The sequence below is a fragment of the Penicillium psychrosexuale genome (assembly GCF_028828465.1).
Source record: "Penicillium psychrosexuale strain IBT 29551 chromosome Unknown utg000002l, whole genome shotgun sequence".
NCBI classification, from domain to species: Eukaryota; Fungi; Ascomycota; class Eurotiomycetes; order Eurotiales; family Aspergillaceae; genus Penicillium; species Penicillium psychrosexuale.
Window position 1 is genome coordinate 5550579 of NW_026643187.1, and position 21725 is coordinate 5572303.

Sequence of the window (21725 nt, forward strand, 5' to 3'; positions counted from 1 at the left end):
CTACTAGTCATCGCCAAATCCGTACAGGCGCGCAGTGCGCTCAGATAATGACGTTTACACTGTCATATCAATCTATCGGCAATAGGAGGCTCGTTAGGATGCTTATAGATCATGATAGGTATTTTATTTCTTTGGATATTCCATTCTCCGTGTTACTTTGTGCATTCTTTGCCAAAATGCCGGTTAAACATGTATTCCTCAACCCCGACTCGAAGTAGGCATAGCCATCATTCTGACTGCGCCTAGGAGTCTGTGGTTCTGTCCACCGCTAAATCACTTGGCAAGTGAGTGACCAAACGTCATCAAAAGCAGACAGGGTCCGTCCGGAATCCAACAATTGAGGAGCCCGAGAACAAGCCTCATATGCAAGGCTGTCGCTTGTGGCAGTGAATGAAGCGTGTTGTACATGCAGCGGCAGTCAGGTGACGGTGCCTTAACCGGGTGTGGTACTTGATCCACTGTTTTGTGGCACCGTCGTATCCTAGTCGAGAGGGGCGATATAGCGAGTGCTGGGAAGTCATGTGCACAAGAGAAGGGGCCCAAGGGTGACCGCGACCTTAAGCACGTCTCACTAACTCTCCGCAAATTTGCCGGGCGCATTCCACCTCAGATAGAATCCAGCTTGTAGGCGTAGTCGCTGTAGATCTGATCCTCCACGGTCTCCCGGATGAAACCGCTCACACTGGAGCTGGCCGTTCCTTCACCCATGGCAACGTCGCCATCAGCGCTGGCGGTTGTCTCGCCCTGGCAAATGGAGAGCGCGCGCTCACGGACATATTCCCAGGTATCAAATCCAAACCGACCCTCGCTTTCGTTGAGTAGAAGGTGGTTCTTCGAGGAGAAGGCAAAAACGTGGAGGGACACAGCAGCCTTGGCGGCAGTCGGAGAGGGGTCCCGCACAATATCGCCATCCTCAGTTACACCGAGGAGGGTCGCGGAGAAAGTCATCGACAGAGGAACCGAGGCGGAGATCATAGCGAGCAAGCCAGTATGTAGGAGAGCCGGGAGGATAGTAAGGTACTAGATAGATCAGTCTGACAGTTCAACAAGCGCAAGCCGAATGGAATGAGATACTCACATTGTCACCGCGTGCCACGTTCTCTCCTCCAACAAGAGCCAGGGTGATGACCACGCCGCGACGGGGGAAGCCCTTCTCGCGTCCAAGGACGATTTTCCCTAGCACAGACCGCAGGATTCCTTCGATATATCTTTCACCGACGCCACCAGTTGTCGTACCAGGTTTGACAAAGACCTCCACAGTGGCTTCTTCCGGCTTCAATGCGTCACGGCGTGCTGGGAGCTCAATGGGCCCGTTGACAGCGCCCAGAATGCTGTAACCGGTGGCTGGGCATTTGTATGACGCCGAACCATCGGAACGATGTAATTGTGAGAGGGATGCTATTGGACCGACCATATTGACGATGGACAGATAGAAAGACAGAAAATTAGGAAGCCAAAGTTGTGTTTGAAGAGCAAAGTAGCAAAGTTGTTCTCAAAGTTGTTCTGCCACTGCGATTTTTCATGTGCGGGCCGCTTCTTGATTGGCCGCCTAGCTGGGATTGTACTCGATACTTTATTTGTCGCTGGTCCATCATATATTTCTGAGGTATCGACTACTTTGAGGTGTCGACTAAATTGTTGCTTCCTTTCCTTGATTCCTACTATTCACCTCTAGACTACAGATCTATTTGATCTGTCAAGTGGTCTGAGACTGATTGGAGCTCCAATCAACTCGAAGATAACCATGCCTTCTCCTACGAGCACTTACTACTGTCCGCCATGACAACCAAATATGGAGTGCTGTGGGTGAACCATGTTCTGCCTTCGTGCTTTGATTTTGAAAGACTCTGCAAAGAAAAGGCAACTTCATCGCATACAGAGTATCCATTGATTCTGCCATCACAAGGATGACCGTTGTCCATGACAATTCACAACATAGAATCAGAGGAACACCATTATTCCTCATCTCGATATTGATGAAACAGACAAGCATATTTGAATATCCCCGCGAAGCTCTGCGTAACCAAGCCTACGATTTGAGGGCCTCGCCTTGATATCGGTTTGGCGGAGCTTTTCATTTGCTCCCCGTAGAGTCTTAAGGAGCTCATCTAACCCATTCCATTCGGGGTGTCCCTATTCCTGCCCAGGCTCCAGAGCGTCAACCTCCCTTTCTACCATTGGGCGGTTGTTCAGTTCCTTCTCGATTGCCAGGATCTGGTAAGAATTGAAGGCCCCTGATCCTTCCAGGATGTATTCGAGATATCTCGCCGGGCAGCCTCCTCACGGATCGCCTCTTTCTCAAATTCCTCGAAATGGCTCGATAAGGGTCCGTTTGTCAGATGTGATTTGTACTGGAGGTCGAACCGGTCTAGGCGGAACGCCTGATTGCGAGCTCGCTCCTTCTCTTCGCGTGCGGACCGAGGCAGTAGCCGTGAGCGTTTGATGTGCTTATAGACCTTTCCTTTAGGTGAGATCGATGGAGTTGGTCCCTCTAGAACCGATCTAAGACTTGGTGTCAATGATTCGCCTGCTCTCAAAAGGGCTGATGTTGGTATTGCCATGGGCCAAAATAGAGGTTGCCGGTATGGTTTTGAAGATCCGGAATCCCAAATCCCTCTCAGTCTTCCACCTCTTATGCATTGGGAGCGGAAAGAATGCTGATCTTACTCTAGAGGATGCTGAGACGTGGGCAAGATTGGTAAGTCTTACGCCACTATCACTTAGTGCCAACGCGAGCATGGAACTGAAGTGATCTGGGGATATTTGACCGACTTTCCAACACCAAGTTGGTCATGAATTCCTACCTCCGAGGCGTTCAACGTGCTCTTATTATTCATTCATTTTCTCGTCTATATCTATTTTTCCAGCATGAGACCATTTGGTATATCTTTAACTAGCATGGAAATTTGCCGGGGCTTAGAATGATCACCTATTCATACCCCGAGAAATGAAATGAGCATGAGGGGCATGTTGGAATAAATCCAATGACATTTGAGTCTTTAGGCAGTCCACGTTAAATGTCAACTACTAAGCAGGGCAGGTCATCGTACTAGGCACCTGCACAGCCCTGGAGTGAGTGTCCATTTATAGCTTGTCAATGATTTACTGATCAACCTGTTCGTACTCTCGGATCCCTGTCCGTCGATCCCTCCAAGGACACCAATCAGCTCTCTAAGTATTAACAAAGCTACATATGGTCTCCATGAATGCTTCTTCCCTAAGCCTAATTCAGACACTGTGATCCAATTGGCCACCGGCCTGACCTCGGGGAGCTACCCCAGTTGCCGGTGTCATTATCAACTATCAGCCTGGAGTGGACGCAGTGGGGTAAAGACCGTTATGAAGAATTTACGTTTAGTCAACGTTAAATTATCAGTTTTGATCTGCTTCCCGAGATGTGTTTGAACAAAAGCTCGATTGAGAATCGTCGCAGTTGGTTTGGAACTAGTCTGGGCTGGCGAGAGAACAGTCAGTTGGGAGCGGGATTTGATGCGAGGATGCGAGGGACCCCCTGTACGAAACGCAGGAGGATAGCTCGATTGATAATTGGATTTGAGATAACGAAGGAGGGGCAGGTGACAATTCAAGCCTACTTAGGAAGACTCTACATTAATATCAATGTCAACTAATGGGGAACATACGACTTGGAGATGCAGGGATAAATCAAACTCGATTCAACAATGTGGGAATAATAACCATGGCTTCGTGTTTCTCTAATCATCCAGTAGACAGATAGTAGTGTCTTATTCAAGGGGTCTCGGAGACATTGTAGACCAGCTTCTCGCCGCTGACCTTGCCCTCCTTGAGCAACTTCAGACCCTCGATCACACCCTTCAACCCATGCTCGCCGACCTTGGTGGGGTGGGCCTTAATCTTTCCCTGGGCGAGCAGATCCTCGACAATGGGAATGAACTTCTCAGCGTGAGCCTTGTCCTCCGGCTTGGCGGGGATGGGCGTATCACCGAAGGAGAATGCCTCGCCGATAGTGGTATAAGCCAGGGTGTAGCGGTCGTTCACATTGGCACGGTTAATCTTGACACTCAACAAAGAGCTGTACTCGCCGCCATCAGTAGAGAGAGCATTGTCGCAAAACGCAGCGCTGGAGTCGAGCGAGATACAGTCAAACACAAGCTTCAGGTTGTTATCAGTAGCCTTGCGAATTTTAGCGGGGGCTTGCGGGTCCTTGTAGTCATAGACATCATCGGCGCCAAGACTGCGGACCAAATCGAAGTGGCGCGGCGAGCAAGTAGTCAGGACCTTGTAGCCCGACAGCTTGGCAAACTGGATAGCCAGGGTGCCGGTCGCGGTGGAGCCGCCGTAAATCAGAATTGGGGTTGCATCCTTGATAGGGTCGGTGGGAAGGGCAAGCTTCAGACTCTGGTACAGACCCTGGCCCACGGTGTTGATGCCCACTCCGAGGGTGGCGGCCTCTTGGAAGCTGATATTCTCGGGTATCTTCCACTGCACGTCGCCCTTGGCGACGATGTACTCGGCGAAAGTGCCGTCCTCGGGCTGCACTGCATTGGAGCCGTGCACGAAGCCACATACGCGGTCACCCCTTTTGAAATCCTTTTTGACATCCTTGCCAACGGCCTCGACAGTGCCTGAATAGTCGCATCCGATGAGGACACCGGGAGGGGAAAGGTAAGCAACGTGCTTCCAGTCGGTGGGGTTCAAGCCCACACTGACGGTCTTGACGAGCAGATAGTCATCGCGAAGCTTGGGGATGGGTCGATCGGTGACCAGACCCTCGGTCTTGGGCTGAGTGATGATGACTGCCTTCATGATGGGTAGTAGATATAGAATGTAGTTGAGAAGAGAGGATATGGAGAATATAGAGTATTAAATAGTACTCTGATTATAAATAATGCTCTGATTACAAACCTGAAGTATGACGAAAGGGCAACCCACTGATCGTCATAAATATTGCACCGACTCCGTCTCAGTCTATCCGCCATCCCTCTCTACACAGCCCGTGGTGAACAGCGTTGCCCCTGGAACAGTTTATTGTTTTATATTTTTGTGCCACACATGCCACAGATCAAGACGCTACACAGCTTTTACGGGAGAAAACCCATGACATTGGGCATCTTTCGATTCAGGCCTCAGTCGATACTCTGCCTCAATTCAGTCTCTTGACCGGTCTTCGATATTGCACAGGGATCATTGACATGAACACGAGTCGTGCAGCCAAGATTCGACGCATTCAGGGTGTCCATATTGCGTCATCCATTCCCTAAAGCGAAGGATGGCTTTGGCAGATATGGAAGATACATGCATATACAGTAGCCCAATGATCTATTCTTGATAGACGGATGGTCGACTTTTCAATATAATATTTGCACCAATAGGCACATTCAACGAGCTTGCTATCAAAATCGGTTATATAATGCAATCCGATTTATAAATCAAGTGCTAGAAAGACATATACCAGGCTTTGATAGATGAAGCAGACCGAGAGACAAACTACTAGACCATGAAAGCCATATCCTTTGACCTAGTCGAGATTTATATTGGAATGTCTGACGCCAGTATAAGTATGAGGTAATGAGGTTCGCTAGCTGGCGCAAGGGGTATCAGCCAAGAGCACGAGCAAAAACAAGGTTCACGCGATTTGAGAATAACCGTCAGACGTATATCTAGCTATTCGAGTCCAAACCAACGGATTCGCCGTCTTCGAATCTCCGTTCAAAACAAGACGTCGTCGGGAATTTGGCATATCGCGGGGTCAAATCGTCAAAGTCGGTTAGTGTACGTTAGTGCTTATCTGCATAAACGACCCCTCCTCGACAGAATTCCTCCCAAACTTATATTTCTACTCCAAGAAGAAACCCATCATGAAGGTTCTCTGTCTCCACGGAAAAGGGACCAGTGGCGCTATCTTCCGCTCCCAGATCTGTTAGCTCCCCCGCAGTCCCAAACCAACTGCCCAACTAATCTCGCCCAGCCACGTTCCGCTCCAAACTCCCCAATGACATCCAGTTTGATTTCATCGATGGTCCATTTAAGAGTGACCCGGCGGCAGGCATAGATATCTTCTACAGTCCGCCGTACTACTCCTTCTGGGAAAATGATAGCGTCGAGTCCGTCCGAGCCTCCTACAACTGGCTGACTGAGCACATCGCCAAGAACGGCCCATACGATCTAGCGCTCATGTTCTCGCAAGGCTGCGTGCTGGGCTCCAGTGCCCTCCTCTTCCACCAGGAAGAAACACCGCATCTACCGCCGCCGTTCAAAGCGGCGATTTTTATCTGCGGTGGCGCCTCGTTGAGTGTGCTCGAGGAGATGGGCTTCCATGTTTCGGCCGAGGCGCGCGATCGGGATCTTGCATCCCGGGCTGCGCTGGCTCAACAAGCGGGCTCGTCGGCGCTCTTGGCTCAGGGTGCGGATCGCTGGACTGGGCTTAAGACGGTAAACGGCGGACTCTCGGAGGATGAGGTGCGGAAGGAGATTACTAGTCCCTACCGCATTAATGTTCCCACGGTGCATATTTACGGCTCGAAAGATCCGCGCTGGGCGGCTGGTGTGCACCTATCCGGTATCTGCGAACCGACGAAACGTCGCACCTATGATCATGGCGGTGGACATGAAATTCCTCGGACGGCTGCTGTGAGTAACTCGATCGCGGAACTTTTCAAGTGGGCTGTTGCACAGAGTGAGAGTGGAATTCAGTGATGGTTTAATTTATATTATGTCACACTTTATTTTTTTCAATAGATGAGATAGGTTATACGAAGTGGAAATGTAAAGTTCGGCAAATTGTATTCTCTCGAGAGATAGCGTGGGCTTGAACTAAGATATGAGAGGGCAGAGAGATCGACAAGACCCAATATTTGGCTCCACTTGCCAGCCTTGGTATTCCCTTGCCTCGTGTGTATATGTATTCATCATATCCATCTCCAACACTCTCTATTAATAGGTTCAACTCTATCGGTAAGAGATTTCCAAGGTTAGCCCTAATTCAGCCACGCTAGCCAATTCCGGCCCACTCGAAATTTCAACCTCTGACCATATTCCGCAAAAGAAAACGAATTGCCAATATCCATCATGTCATGGGATCAAACGCTCAAGTTCACGCAGGCCGACGAGTCCGAGGAGTTCAAGTTGTTCGAGGCGGTTGTCAATGGGGATGTCACGGTCGAGGATGCCGTGCAATGGGTCATCACCACGACAATGGACAGACTGGAAGACTACGGGCCGGGAGGAAGCATCGAGAAAGCCGACGCCGTAACGTTCATAGCTATCATCGAGCTGGCTATGCAAATCGATACAACCCAGTATGGACCGCTGGTTGAGTTCCTGGGAGAATTGAAGCTGTACAACGCCGTTGATTCGTCAACGGGCTTGATCCTAAAAACACAAGATGGAAGCAGAGTCTGGTCACATCTGCCGTCGCTGAATTTCTGGGTCGGCGAAATATGGAGAGACCGCGTGACACGTAAGCGAAATCGTTTCTGTATTTTTCTTTTCTTCTTGTAGTAGTGCTGACCTGTCGATGCGCAGAAATATGTGACCCGGATATGGAACCCGATCAGCAGATCAGATGGGCGAAGCTCAATATCTTCCTCGCGCAAGTGACGCAGGCGGCTGAGGTTGAGTACACTTCCCTGCAGGTGTCGATCAGCGACGCTATGGATGTATCGCACATGGCACTATGTGGACTGCGTTATGTGTTCGAAGAGCGCCTTCCTTCTGAACATATTGCCTCGACGGCGGGTCTGCTCGGTGTGTGCTACTGGCTAATCTGTGCCGGTGATAGACTCTGGGAGAATGTACTCAACGGCCGCAAATACAACAGATATGATGGTCGACCGGGAGAATTATATACAATTTGCGGGTGGAAGGGCTTCGAACGCGAAAGATGGGATATATGGGTGCAGGGTCTTCGTGACGCGAAGGCCGCTTGCAGACCGGGCAAGGAACTTGTGGAAGATTTGATAGACCGGGCTCTGTCCAAAATAGAGCGTGTAATGAGTAATGAAATATCATCCAATTAAGCATTTACAAACTACTCCGTTGCAATAATGTACACGTCGGTTTCGAAAACAAACATTCAAACCGGTTTATGACCGATTCTTAAACCTCACAGGGTATTGATTAGAGTTCAAACATTATATATAGAAAGACGCCAAACACAAGCTATCTAGAAACATAAATCACTACCATGAGAAAGTCTCTTCAAACAGATCAACCGTCTTCTCCCCTTGTACATTCCTTACAGCCTCGCGCACACTATCCCCCAGGCCACCAGGACCGCAAACGCTAACCGCCATCGCACCGATCTGGTCTTCTTTTTCTTTCTCTAACACAGATTGCATACACGGTTTACCGTGGTGGATGCTGACCGGCACGCCGGGCGGAGCACATTGCATCCACAGCGAATCTGGCTGTGGGATATATTCCTCGACCGCGTCCTTGTGTGATGTGACGTGGAGGCTGATGGAGAGGAGGAGGCGTGGGAATTGGAAGAAGGAGTGCCCGTTCGGGTTTATTGGGCTTAGGGATTCGTGCCCTAGTATTTCGGCCATGAATGTTTGGATCCATGTGAGATGGTCTTTCCATATGTTAGTGGCCAATTATTTATGTGCAACGGGTGGGCTGTCATACCGAGACTGCGGACGATCCAGACTAGATGCACCTTGCGGGTAGCTGTCTTTTGCTCCGTGAACGTGGCGATAACTTCATTCAAATATGACATCGGGTGGGTAATTCCGATTCCTCCGGCTATCAACAGTAGAGTACCGTATGAGGCGAGAGAATGGATACCACCTGTGAGATGTTAAACATGCTTCAAATATCAACAACCAATGTGCAGGAATCCATACCAAATGGCCCCTCCGCCAACGCCATAGCCTGAATGCGTCCCTCGGCGGAGGCTTCCGCCTTCTGGAGCAACTTTTTCGTGAATCCGTCTTGGCCCTTGATTAGAACAGACATGGTTGTCGTCGCCGAGGCTCCAGTAAGAGCATCCATAGAGCCACCCGAGCCGCGCTTCTCGTTCATATTCAACGAACCCGATGTCGACGACCACGCAACTGTAAAGGGATGCGAAGTCCACAAGCCCAGACACGGCATGTAGAGGTACATATACTGTCCAGGCCGGAAGCGCCATGCGCGAGCCACGGCCACATCAACACGAGCAACAGACCCAGACAGAACCTCGACGGTGGCAGTTGTAGGACGCGAGCTGAGATTTCGCCAAAGCAATATCCCAAGTCGACCTGCACGATCGAGACCCCACAGGATCAAGGTGCAAAGCAGCACACGCTGTTGCAGCAGGTTTTGCAGGTGATACCAAAGCGCCACGAAGGAAAATACGGCCAGGGCTATGTGCAGGTGAAGGAATAGTTCGTAAAACGCATGTCGGGCCGGCGACAGAGATTGAACGAAAATAAAAAGGAATCCAAGGATGGCCTACGGAGATATATGTTAGATGGCCATGTGAAGTGCTGGTGGGCTGCATCACATACCAGAAGGCCGCATATAAAAAGCTTCTTCTGCCAAATAACATATAGAACATAGTCCGTGCCATCTGAGTTCAAGGTTTCATGTTAGTGAATGATTGCCGTATATATTCAAGGCCACTCACGTGTAGAAGCCTTGTCGGCCAACACGGCGCTCATGTGGATGACAGCGTTGGCTGTGATCACCCGTCCCACCCAACGATGCATGAAATTAAACGTATCGAACGAGATCCCCAACAACTGGACTAAAGGATTGTTGCGTCCTGCACCTAGGACCAAGCCTGGCGTATTCATGACGGCCAGATGGCCCGCGGCGTACTTGAGCTGGAACATCTTCTTAGAGTAATCACCGAGCCACCAATCGACTGTCACAAGAATAAAGATTATGTTCAAGCTGATATAGATCAACAGGCAAATCACTTCCAGTCGTAGCGGTAGAGATCCCATATGAAGCCTCAAGAAGCGGAACTCGCGACTATGGCGATTGCCCCATATCGGAGCATACAGCAGGTGCCTTTTCAGGGCCGCATTGAACCGACTTGTCTGGCACAGCTCTGTCTGTTCAGTTCCTTGCCGTGCAGCTTTTGAGCGTCGACGATGGCGGATGCGAATGACAGTCTTCCAGACGAATAAAAAAGCTATCAGTCCGCCGACAACAAACAGAGGGACCGCAATCGTGGGGTTCATAGGCGGCTCCCCCCGGCCATTTCCTTTGAGTTCCACACCCATCGTGCCATTAAACAGGCAAGGGGAGCTCAAGGTCAGGTCCACAGGCACAGGGATCGTCGATCGTCAACCACAATGAACAGAGCTTTAACCCTCAAGGACTCAAGACCGAGAAAGGGAGGACACAAGGTTTAAACAGAATAGTGTTATAAAGGATACTCGGGTCGCGTGGGAAAAAGGAAGACGTGGGCATCATTGGCGTTGTATTAGTTTCCATACCAGCTATAGACACATGCCGTCATTGACCGCTGGAGGTCCCGCAAGTTTATTTTCTGTGAAGACGGACGAACCCACCCTCACGTTTACAAGGCAAGCGTAGACAATTGTCTCGCATGGCCAGTGTAACGTCGAAACGGGCGAAACGGATCTTGGCAACGCTAATTCTATTCTGAGTGGTGAGGAATTCCAAATATCAGGGAAGTGCCCTGTCATGACCAAATCGAAGGGCATGTGGACCTCGACATAGTGTGGCGGACTGTGTGATCTTTGCAGGTTTGGGTGTTCTAAGAACATGGGGATAGGCTTGTAGACGGAGCCGCTACTGTTCGGCAATCCGGAAACGGAATGTTGATACCTGCACTGCTGTCACTTTCAGCATTCCTCGTCCCAATCAGTCGTGAGATAGGAACAAAGAGACGAGAAATTCAAAAATAACCATTTTGGTTCCTGGAGAGACTCAATTTCGCTTGACCTTTGCAGAGCAATTGTCTGAACCCTCAATAGCAAGATGCTTAACGTAGACTCGAACCCCGGACACTCGGTCCAGTGGGATGCAACTGCAACATGAGAGACAATGCTCAAGTTAGAGGAAGCTGTAGCGTAGTAGTCTTGGAACCTTATATATATGACGCCATAGTACACTATGGTCAGACTTGGAGGCGCAAAGACTTCTGAATTGGTTCAAGAGATTCTAGGTAGAGGTCCGTGTGTTTAGAATGACACCAGATGGACAACCAAACGACTTCTTTCGGCCTCCATGCCCAGTCAGTGAGCTCCATTAAGCCAAGTCTCGTAAGCATCGCTAAGCATTCCGCTTCAGGGTAAGTCGACGGTCGTAGCGGGGCTGCCCCAGGAAGACTGAGTATGTCACGATGTGTAAGAGAAAGGAACATGATCATGATCATCATCATGATCATGATCTTCACGGAATATTTCAGATGAGTCAAAGTTCAGTACCTAGTGGCGTGACTATAGAGTCCAGACTACAGGTCAGGAGTCAGGAGGTCCACGGCAATGAGATTGGTGGCCTTGGCATCATGGCAAAATAAAGTTGATGCCTTATATTCTAGTTTCGTTGCATACTACTTAGTGCGCTGGTTCCAGCACTCAAAGGTTGAGCTTTATCTCTCTAATGTACTATTAAACCAACGAAGCTGATACAGGCAAAGGGCGACGGGCGAAGTTGGTAATTGTCTTTTCTACTTCTGTTACATCCTGAGGTCCTCGGGTCTAGATTGCTCCAAACATATATAAATACCACATAGTATATACCAAAACGGGATAACTAAACGGTGTGATACCGGAATCATCAGATCCCTTGAGCTGTGACCTCTATGGTGGCTATGGCATGCCGACAATGGATTGTTGCATGCCAGAAAAGAGACAAATTGGAAACATCGCAAATCTCGCTGTTCTTGTAGAGCCATCCCGTGTAAAAACCGATTCCTAAGAACAGGTTGAATGCAGAATTGTTCTATTAGGAGCCTAGGCTCTATAGACCAGAGGTCTTCTATTCATACAGCACAAATGGATTCATTCAAATATCAATTATCAACTATGTTATGATAATGCCATTCTAGTTGGCGCTAGAGCCTGTACAAATACGCTATTTCTGGGGTTATTCCATTCCCCCTTTTTCTCATGACCAAAAGGCCTTGACCATAACCAATTAGAAATACAAAAACCGAAAACGCCGTCATTATTGGGTTTGCATAAGTGACACCACACCCGTCCTAGGATCATTAGACATCTCAGCTGGGGACCTCCTGCACATTGGAAGGGGCATGAGGTATTGGCTTTCCATCTTCTTCAACAGAGAGGCTGCCATACCCAGTGTCGTTGCTAGCCGATCGTGCCCGGCGGAGAGGCGGTCTTTCGACAGGATAGTCAATCAGATCTTGATCGGCGTCGCTTTCGGATGACTGAGATTCTCCCCTGCGACGACGGGTCCTGCGTTTCTTAGACATAGCCCTGTCAGGTGCGGTGTGCACAAAATCTTCAACATTGATGCCTGCATTTTGGCAGATTGCTGTGCACGAGTTGACAATCACCTCGACGAGAGTAGATGAAAAGCCGTAGAAAGCCGGAGTGTAGGCATTTCGGGCCCAATAGATGAGCTCTGCTGATACCCGCCCAAGATTGGGAATGTCACGTGGGCAGAGGGAAAGTTTTTGATTCGGACGGGGCTTTTCTTCGGCTTCGTCGTCTGCGGAAGAGATAGCCGCCTCCGAGGCTGGAGCCGAAGGGGATGAATCGGATGACGCAATGTAATCCACGTCAGAGGCGAGGAGGTGTAGGAGATGGTAGACAGACGAGAAACCGATGAGAGAAAGCTCGACTGGATCAATCGGAAGCTGATTGAACCAAGACACGGCCTTCTCCATAGTGAAGGAGTCGGGTAGTGAGGAGGCACCACCTGTGGATCGTTCGGTAACAATGGTGGCAATCATAGCACAGCGCACGGCAATGGAGATTTCATCCCGCACGGAAACGGGCAGAGAGGAATCAAGGAAGTTGGATGAATGGCTGTGACTTCCCTTTCTCTTCTCTTTCGGTAGCGCGGCAAGAACCGCCCCAACATTTTCAATGCGGTTGTGCTCGAAGAAAACTGCTTTCATCACGAGTGCCCGAGTATGCGCGGCGGAAAGCACTGGCGCCACATCAAGGGACATCCGAATCTTCTCTTTAAATGCATCACGGCTTGCCTTGGACACCGGGCCCTTCCCGCTTGCTTCGAAATAGTTGAGAAGAGCGGTTTGCAGAAGATGGCTGGACCACCAAGCTGCAAGGGCATCTTGGGAACATTGGATAGCTGGGTCCTCATCCACAACATCAAGCAGCACTTCATCGTCGCCAGTACACTCCTGGGTTGGTCGATTCCAGGTCAGGTTCACAGCACGTTGAATAATGTTGTCAATCATGACATCCTCGCAATCCAGTTTGATCAGGGCAGCAAGATGAGGGGGAAGCTGATCAGGGTGACCCTCGGGCAGCGCGGAATTGATTTCTCGAGCTACACCCCACTGGAATCTGGCAAGAGCTCGCGCAATGTCGTTTGACACATGGAATGACCAGGAGCCCGCCTCTCCGACGTTCCACAAGAGAATGCGGACATGCAAGGCCTTTATTATCATTCTTGCGGGGGTACAAGGGAGTGTGCCGGCAGCGAAGATAGTGAGCACAAGGCGGCTCTTGCTGATCTCAGCATCTCCACCAGTGAGTTGAGCATCAATTGCGATATCCCAAGTCTTGACTCGTCCCTTCTCATCTTCCTCGGTGATTCCAGTGGCCCATGAGTAGACTTTCCATCCCATGAAGCATCGTAAGACGTATTCAAAGCATCTCGAAGTAACAACATACCACTCTCGGAAGAATCTATGACGTGGAACACCGACCCGTTGCATGCTAGTCAGCCAAGCCTGCCGACGGAAATCACTAGATGTAAGAGGCGCAGCCGGGCCCTCGGTAGCCAATTTGGATGGGCCACGTCGTGTGATGGGCTGTGCATTGAACAAGTAGACAAAAACAATAAAGGCACTCCCGACGACCAGCGTTGCTAGAATGAGGAAATGCGAAAATGCACGTGCCTGCCACGAATACCAGAACTGCTTCAGGTAGAATTCACAATGTGCCAGTGTGGGGGTTTGGAAACGGCCGAGAAGACTGATGGGGAGTGAAAACAGGCCCTTCGACTCGGACTCGGAATCGTCAGAGCCCATACCTTCAAGCACCATCAGACCGGCAAGAGCACCCAGCATATACTTGTTGGGCATCCTTGAACGTCGAGTGGAGGTATCTTCTCTCGCATACTGAGGTTGATGAGATGAGGATGGGTATTTGATATATGATTCAGCAAAAACTCCTTGCTTTGCCGTTTCAGCTCGCATACGTTTCCACGCATCGGGAACCGGAAGGAGGCCTTCTGGGGGGTTCGGAGAGGTGGGTGAACTCTCACTGGACGCATCTTCCGCCTGAGAAAAGACACTAGGTGATGTACCGGAGTTCGAGTCCGTCGAGGCGTAGTTGCTGGGCGAGGACACAGAACCTGAGGATGTGGCGGCCTGATCTGCTACTTTATCAGCCTGGCGGAGTCGGTTCTTCAAGTCGGTGTTTTCGTCTTCCAAGCGTTGGTTACGAATTTCCAGATGCTTGATGTACTCCGTCGCTTTCGACAAAATGGATGCTTTGTTGAGCTTGTTGGCAGCATTTGCTCCCTCCGCTTCGTCGTCATCATCGGCTGAGCCTCCACTCGGATTCTTGGGCGATCGAAGGCTGGGAACACTGTCGCGAAGTTCGGCGATTTTATCGTTCAAGTTGGCGCGATACCGCTTTTCAATAACGTTGTGAGCTCGCTTTTTGGCGGGCATTTTCTTGCCCGGCTGCACTGGTCCAGTCACTGTGGTGGCATCGTCATCGCTGCCCGTCTTTCGCTTCCGGCTTGTGCCAACACTGGAGATTGGAGACACCAGACCGTAAGGTTGCTGCTGGCTCGTGCGATTTGGTCCAGGCAGGCGGTGGGTGTACCCAAGGTTGTTCCCGGCATTGGGCTCGGATGGAATTTCCATCAAGCCGAGTGGAAGATTAGGCGAGAAGTCTCCGTAGTTCAAATGACTTGGGGAGCTCATATCTGTCTGCGGGGAAATAGATGGTAGATCTATAGATGAGGCCATTGGCTTTTGATCTCCTTCCGAGAACATTGGTTCATCCCATCGCATCCACTGGGTCCAATCCTGGTTCACATTCTCTCCGACGGGATGTGTGAACAAATGACCATTTCCTCGTGTCTCATCCCCACCAGGGTTTCGTGAAGAAAATAGCTGAAAGTCATTCTCCATATTGGGACCGGACATCTTGGACGGTTGGGTCCTCGGCCAATGCCTAAGGCAGTCTAAGTCCGAATGAGTATTGGGCACTCTAGATAGTTGTCACTGATAAACATGTTAGTTTCAGTAATAGAGAAAAGCCACAGCTCCTTTAAAAGAACAGAATCTAGCTGCCTGCACAGCCATAGGCAAGCATAAAGCTAGGCCGAGACAGGCTAGCGGCGATCCCTGACAGCATTAAGGAGGTAGATAGATGATACTGACTGGGTTCAACTTCAAGTGTAACGCTCGAACTCAAATGCACGAAGCTTAATAGACGTGAACGTACTCCGTGCTTTCTGCAAGGTGAGATGTAAAGACTGAGTTGCGAGGAGGGGGATGTGAGAGTCACAGTCACGGGCGGTGCTAGGCGATTGGAGGAGCAGAAAGCAGGGGTGGAAGATACCCACATACAGACGTAAAGTACTTGGGCCCAAGGAAGTAAGTGGATTCCCAAATTCGTTGGCGTCAAGGTGATCTCCAAGAGAAGGTGGATCTCATGCGCCTTGAGAAATACGAGGAACAACGTAATGGGAAGAGACAGCCCTAGAGATACAAGCTATTGCTTCAAACTGTGATTGAACTGCCAGAGTCTCCATGCATGAAGATCAGGGGAGGTTGAATGGCCAGGCAGCCGGGGAAGGCAGTTTCGTCGTATGATCGCGGCTGACCGCACTTCCGGTCACCCCTGACGGTATCCCGGGCGTTAATTACGCTGAGTCATGATTATTTAGGCGTGTATCAGTGTAATTTGTGTTTTGTGACAGTAATCAAAAGTCAATTATCATTGGTCATCAACATCCCCACTTTGCCTCCTGCAGAGCTTCAACTTCTTCTCTTCTTTATATTTCTTTGCTGACTGCATTGTATCTCCTTCCTAACCTTCTATATTCACTTGCTGAAATAAATTCAGTCACATTTCTCGTTTTCCTCGCTCTCGAATCGGCTGAACACGTCAGCGCGAGATGTCTTGGCGCCCCGCGGGTAGGCGACACGGGAAAAAATGGGCGTGTTATGATCTTATCTGATCGTGCTAGTCTCCACTCCTGCCTCGTCGGCAGCACCGGAACCAGAGCAACGGCGCAAGAGGCGAATGGAATCAACGATACTCGTACTCCGTACAATATAGGCTATGTGGATCTGAATCCGGTATCGCAGTTCACATTTATTCACATCGACAGAAGCACATGGCTCTCGCGACCAATTTCTGGAAAGCTAAATGAAAATCTGTGTTATGCTTCGGACAATATGCATCCCGCGTCAAATCTCATTGAACCGCCGACTGATCTCATTATTACCACAATAAGCTGAAATATGTTAACTGGGTACCATTCGGGCAAGATATTGTACTTGATCATCCCCTCACCGACTCCTTCAATACGTCACTGACCTCCTCGTATGGAGCACCCGGCTTGAGCCTCTCTAGCGCATTCCCCACTGTGTATTTGGTCAATGCAGAGCACAGATTTGATACATAACTCACTGATACTATATCTAAGTTAGCACGTGGCCATTTGTTACAACCAATAACAAACCGGGTTGCATGGAGCCTAGATCGGTTGTGCGGGCCCGAATTATGAGCTGCCAAGCTGAGAAGAGACCTGAGTTCATAAGGGTCGTCTCGCATGGAGTTGAGAGCTCATTGGTGGGACCCGGTTGGTATTGGGTGGAAGCTGTAGCCGTTCCTTCAGAAAAACCTGGCTGGATTGTTAGAGTTACATTTTCAACAATTTGGCCGACATCGGCGATGAGGTCGCCATAGGGATCCTCGATGTCACCTTGGGGAACAAAGAAAGCCACAACTCCTTCACGTCGAAAACCTTGATAAAGTCCGGGATCAAATTCCATGGCTAAGAGTCCTTTGAAGACATTATAGCTAAGGCCAGGCTCTTTCGCGGTCATTGGAGGTAGTTGAACTGTTTTGTCTATGAAGCAAGGTTAGCGATTTGTCTCAAGTTTTCATATATTCTACCTAGATGCGCAAGTAATGTTGGGGCTCTTGGTATTTGTTCTTCACTCAGAATCTCGTACCGCTCTTCTCATCCGCCTGGTCCCCGATAATTTTTGATTCAGGACTTCTGGCTGACTCTTGGGAGCTCTTGAGAGAACGAGCCGGGTTCTCTCTGTAGTATGCAGGATGGTTGGCGACGGTTGGGTTCAGGAAATTGAATTGAGTGGTAGAAAAGATGCCTCTGACATTTCAAGGGATGAAAGAGAAGGTGTAACGTATAGAGCGATGGGATACTATAGATTTGATCAGTATTACTACCATGAACAAAATATCCTAACTAGCACTCCATTTGTGGGGCATTATACCCTTCTCCACCTTAATGGATCGACGTCTGTGCTGTCGATATAAAGGATGAAAAAAGCACGTTTGATAGGTTGGCACTCAGGTTAAGAGAGGGGAGAAAATAAGAAAGTCGCAAAGTGGAGGGGGAAAGCAGAGAAACTTCGTCTTCTCGAAACCCGCCGATACCGATGAGTTTTGCATAGCATTCAAAATAGGACTGCAAGATAATCTTCCTTCAGGTTTCCAGCTGGATTGGTGTCTCATCAATTCAGTTGCACGTGTTCCAAGGTCCAGAGAGTTCTCAACGGGGTCAACAACATGGGGAGGGGACTGAGAATAGGGACTGGGAATAGGGACAAGTTTGAATACTTCACGAGAAAGACAGTGGTAGACAGGCTGAGGACTTGATGGCATCACTGATGTACAAACATACGCGACGACAAAACATCAACTACAGTATCCTCTTCTCCAACCTTGTGCCACTGGCTCAAGGATTGATGAAAAGAAAATATTCTCCACGAATGGAGGTGCCAAATAATACGTCTGCCGATGACATGAGTTCCATTGAACAAACTGTTCCGCCGCGCGGTGCAATGCAGGGACCAGCCTGTGGTGACCTGTCTTATTGATCACAGTCACCCAAACTGTGTATGTTGAAGAAGAAAGAAAAAAAAATGAAGATACGCGGGGAGGGGACCGCTATATACCATTTACCAGGGGACTGCGCCACAATAGAATGTTTGTTACTTTTGTATCACACGCCTCGATTATCCTTAGGGATTCCCAAGCCACAGAGTACTGCCGTGCATTTTGAGCGGTACGGCCCGCCCCGTCGATGTGAAAACCTTATATCTCTGTATTACAGTAGGAGTCACCAACGAACTTGGAAATTGAGGCTAGGTAGGCGCAGATGAGCAGAGAATAATATGTTACTTGGTTGTATTGAACAAAGTATGACTTATGCCGTTGCCCATTGACGACGTGAGACAGCGAGGACTATATAAACAACTGTTCTCCTCTTCGGGCTGCTGCTTCTTCTTCTCCCCTCCAATAACTTTATAGTGTATATAAGTATCGCTATATTAGTCTCCTGTCCGAGCTTTATTAGGCTCTTTTTGTGGTAAGGGTTGGTTGATCATAGGGCTCGTTGTTGTCTGCCTGCTCTTTCACGAAAGCTGCAGTCCTTCATTTCCTTCGATTCTTTTTCCGCCATCACACTTCTCCGTCGTTCCTCAACGCTCCTCGTCGCCCTACATCTCTATTCCGTATTCTATATATCATTCACGCTGTCTGTTCCTATGGACAAATACATCCGTCCTCACTCATCCTCTGTGACCGTCGTCGGCTACGTCATATGACCTTGGGCCATTTGAACCAGAACTGGCTAGCACTACAATACATCATCATCATCTTCCCCAGAGCTTTGCACCCTTACACACTTGAGATACAAAGCCTGTGAATTATGATCTAAATATACCATGGTCTATCCAACACAACTGAAATCTGGTATCCTACTCGTGACCCACCGGCTCATCAGAGGACAGCAGCTGACAGGGTCAGTGAAACTTGTTACTCCAATCCTTTTTACGAAGCTCAAAGCCCCTGGAGAGACCAGCTCCGACACATGTTCAGAGCTCTCGATTAAGTGTGCAAGATCTCTACGAACCCTACCTGTGCTGCTCACGTCCATATTTCGCCATCTCAAAGGAATCCATGGAGTCTCGGAACCCTGAGATCCATTTGCCATCATATTCTCTACTTTGAACCAGCGATCCTTCCCATTGTCCCAGACCACCGACGCTGCAATCGTTACGCGGCGAGTAACTACTGAGACAATGCTCGCCTGAAAGGAAAAACCTTCCGTCGTTGCTTGGCTCTAATCGAGCGATGCACAAATCATGTCCAAATTGCACTATGTATACAGTGAAGGGATTTTCGGTTTCATGTCACTTTTGAGAAGGAGAATAGGGCAGCAATAGTCTCATTTGTCAGTTGCTCATGATGAGAGGATCAGCCTGGTGACTGATCGCCCAGCACGGATATAATGCACCTCGGTCGAATATATCACGCGGGGGGATATAAAGAGATAGACTCTATATCGGCGTCTGGCCGATGATCAGGCTACCAAGGTCCTACCGGATTTCAATCCGTTAAAATATAGGAAGGAATGTCATAAAATGAGTACCTTGCGATTTGCTACTGCTACTTGTCTCAATCACTTCAAGTCAAACACTCTTTCATAATTTATTTCTTAAAATATAGATTCATGCTTTATGATCTTGCGACAGAGCACTCTATGATAATGTGCAGACATGCACATATCACACTAACCAGATTACTAACCAAAAGAGCAATACCGAGACTGAAATGAGTCCAACCTTCAACCTCGACAAGGCAACACGATGCAAAGTTAGTGCTGCAGGGACGGTCAGTCACGAGTCTACAATGTGCCAGAGACAATCAACTTACCGAGATATCTTCCCATTTCTCCCAGCCACGCCCACGGACTTGAGTCAGTTCTTCGTCCGTCAGCTGCTTGCCGGTAGTGAAGTATCCTGATTGGATCTTGGCATCAATCTCGACCCTTGAATCACTAGGGATCATCTCATCGGGGATAGGGATGCGCTCGATAATATTGATGCCAGAGTTCACGATGGCGTCGTACTTCATGTTAGACATTGACAGCATGCGGTCGATCTTCGTGATGCCGAGCCAGTGCAAAATGTCGGGCATAAGAGCTTGGAATCGCATCTGCAGGGGGAGTCAGTATATGTGAGCCACGTTAAATTATGAGGATACTTACGTCGCGGACACCGGCAATGTTCTCTGTCCGAGTGAAGTACTTATCCGCAGTGTCGCCTCCACGCTTGCGCGCATTGTACACAAGATACTTAATAACTTCTCCAAGAGCTCGACCTTCCTTACGGAAGTAGATGACTACACCACTGCCACCATTCTGTGCCTCTCGGATTGCTTCGCGAATACCGAACGCCAAGTATGGTCGGCAGGTACAGATATCTGACTGGAAGACATCACTGCCATTACATTCATCGTGGACGCGCAGAGCCAGTTTGACATTCGGGTCCGCGATCCGCTCTGGTGGGCCGAAGATGTACACGGTAAGGCCTCCGATTGGTGGCAGGAATGTTTTCAGATCAGGTCGAGTGATAAGCTCAGGGTAGCTCCCACCGGTATGTTCGAACAAAGTCCGACGAAGAGTGCCTTCATCAACCCCAAATCGCTCTGCCACACCGGGAAGATACCAGACAGGCTCAGCTGCTACTTTAGTGACACGGACCTCGCCGGATGAATCAACCAGGACAGACCCGTCCACCTCGAGCAGGCCATTCTTGACGTCATCGGCAATCTCCGCGAGTTTCATGTTAGCCCGAGTGACCGCCATCGTTGGACGGATATCCCAGCCAGCCTCCAGCTCTTCCTTGAACTGGTTGACAATGTCATGGCCGTAAGGATCCATTGAGACGATCTTTTTCTTATCCGCCCAGGCAGGCTGCGGGGGAAATTGAAAGTCGGCTGAGAATTACGGAAGTCCGGTCGGAAATCCGCATCCAAGTCACCAGCGGCAATGGCAAGAGCATTGTATACGCTGTAACTGCCACCGTGGGCGCCGATGGCATTGCGGCGCTTGACGAGGTTTCCACTGCGGGATACAACTACCGGACCCCGGGATTTGGCGTCGGGAGCGCCCCACTCTAGAGGGACGGGCTCAATGCCGCTCTGGCCTGGGTACGTGGTCAACTATACTTGATATCAGCATCATACCAAAACATTGAAGCCAGCACAGATCTGATCTTCCTTACGATAATATGGTTGCTGTATCGGGGATTGGGGTCGGCGGGGGCGGCGGGAGCGGCGGGAGCTGTAGATGGTTCCATTTGTACGGGCAAGATATTGGTGACGGATTCTGTTTTCAACATGGTAAGGGAATATACGGTCCTGGATGATGACCAGAAGAATGAAGCGATATAGAGAGGTTACAAAGAGAAGAAAGAGGGGGAAAGAGACCTGGAGGGGAAGTAGTCGGCCATGTGACTTATCTTCTCCTCACGTTATCTGAGGGGCTTATCTGCATACAATCAAAGGGACGACCGGTCTCAGATAGCACGTCTGAATGTCTTGGCTTTGGTTATCATGTAGTAT

At 49.5% G+C, this 21725-nt stretch overlaps 8 protein-coding genes across 8 annotated transcripts; 2 read left to right on the forward strand and 6 right to left on the reverse strand.

The window, feature by feature from the left end:
• Nucleotides 1-606: 606 nt before the first annotated feature.
• N7518_003257 (putative exosome complex subunit Rrp46) lies at nt 607-1414 on the reverse strand (the record flags this gene model as incomplete). Its single annotated transcript, XM_057184184.1, has 2 exons — nt 607-1020; nt 1079-1414. 2 exons carry the CDS (start codon nt 1412-1414, stop codon nt 607-609), a joined length of 750 nt encoding a protein of 249 aa, XP_057045634.1.
• Nucleotides 1415-3747: 2333 nt separating this feature from the next.
• On the reverse strand, nt 3748-4785 carry N7518_003258 (zinc-binding alcohol dehydrogenase family protein; the record flags this gene model as incomplete). The annotated part of the gene is made up of 1 exon (XM_057184185.1): nt 3748-4785. One exon carries the CDS (start codon nt 4783-4785, stop codon nt 3748-3750), a length of 1038 nt encoding a protein of 345 aa, XP_057045635.1.
• Nucleotides 4786-5837: 1052 nt separating this feature from the next.
• On the forward strand, nt 5838-6675 carry N7518_003259 (putative EF-hand calcium-binding domain protein; the record flags this gene model as incomplete). The annotated part of the gene is made up of 2 exons (XM_057184186.1): nt 5838-5898; nt 5948-6675. 2 exons carry the CDS (start codon nt 5838-5840, stop codon nt 6673-6675), a joined length of 789 nt encoding a protein of 262 aa, XP_057045636.1.
• A 372-nt stretch (nt 6676-7047) lies between these two features.
• On the forward strand, nt 7048-7997 carry N7518_003260 (DUF3632 domain-containing protein; the record flags this gene model as incomplete). Its single annotated transcript, XM_057184187.1, has 2 exons — nt 7048-7438; nt 7504-7997. 2 exons carry the CDS (start codon nt 7048-7050, stop codon nt 7995-7997), a joined length of 885 nt encoding a protein of 294 aa, XP_057045637.1.
• A 162-nt stretch (nt 7998-8159) lies between these two features.
• N7518_003261 (ferric reductase family protein) lies at nt 8160-10193 on the reverse strand (the record flags this gene model as incomplete). Its single annotated transcript, XM_057184188.1, has 5 exons — nt 8160-8554; nt 8608-8769; nt 8826-9414; nt 9471-9532; nt 9590-10193. The coding sequence occupies 5 exons, from the start codon at nt 10191-10193 to the stop codon at nt 8160-8162; spliced, it is 1812 nt and encodes a 603-aa protein (XP_057045638.1).
• Nucleotides 10194-12160: 1967 nt separating this feature from the next.
• On the reverse strand, nt 12161-15259 carry N7518_003262 (basic helix-loop-helix domain-containing protein; the record flags this gene model as incomplete). The annotated part of the gene is made up of 1 exon (XM_057184189.1): nt 12161-15259. The coding sequence occupies one exon, from the start codon at nt 15257-15259 to the stop codon at nt 12161-12163; it is 3099 nt and encodes a 1032-aa protein (XP_057045639.1).
• Nucleotides 15260-16625: 1366 nt separating this feature from the next.
• On the reverse strand, nt 16626-17173 carry N7518_003263 (uncharacterized protein; the record flags this gene model as incomplete). The annotated part of the gene is made up of 2 exons (XM_057184190.1): nt 16626-16759; nt 16807-17173. 2 exons carry the CDS (start codon nt 17171-17173, stop codon nt 16626-16628), a joined length of 501 nt encoding a protein of 166 aa, XP_057045640.1.
• Nucleotides 17174-19828: 2655 nt separating this feature from the next.
• On the reverse strand, nt 19829-21502 carry N7518_003264 (putative GTP cyclohydrolase II; the record flags this gene model as incomplete). Its single annotated transcript, XM_057184191.1, is given in 5 exon segments — nt 19829-19858; nt 20034-20315; nt 20368-21098; nt 21110-21323; nt 21386-21502. The coding sequence occupies 5 exon segments, from the start codon at nt 21500-21502 to the stop codon at nt 19829-19831; spliced, it is 1374 nt and encodes a 457-aa protein (XP_057045641.1).
• Between the last annotated feature and the right edge of the window lie 223 nt (nt 21503-21725).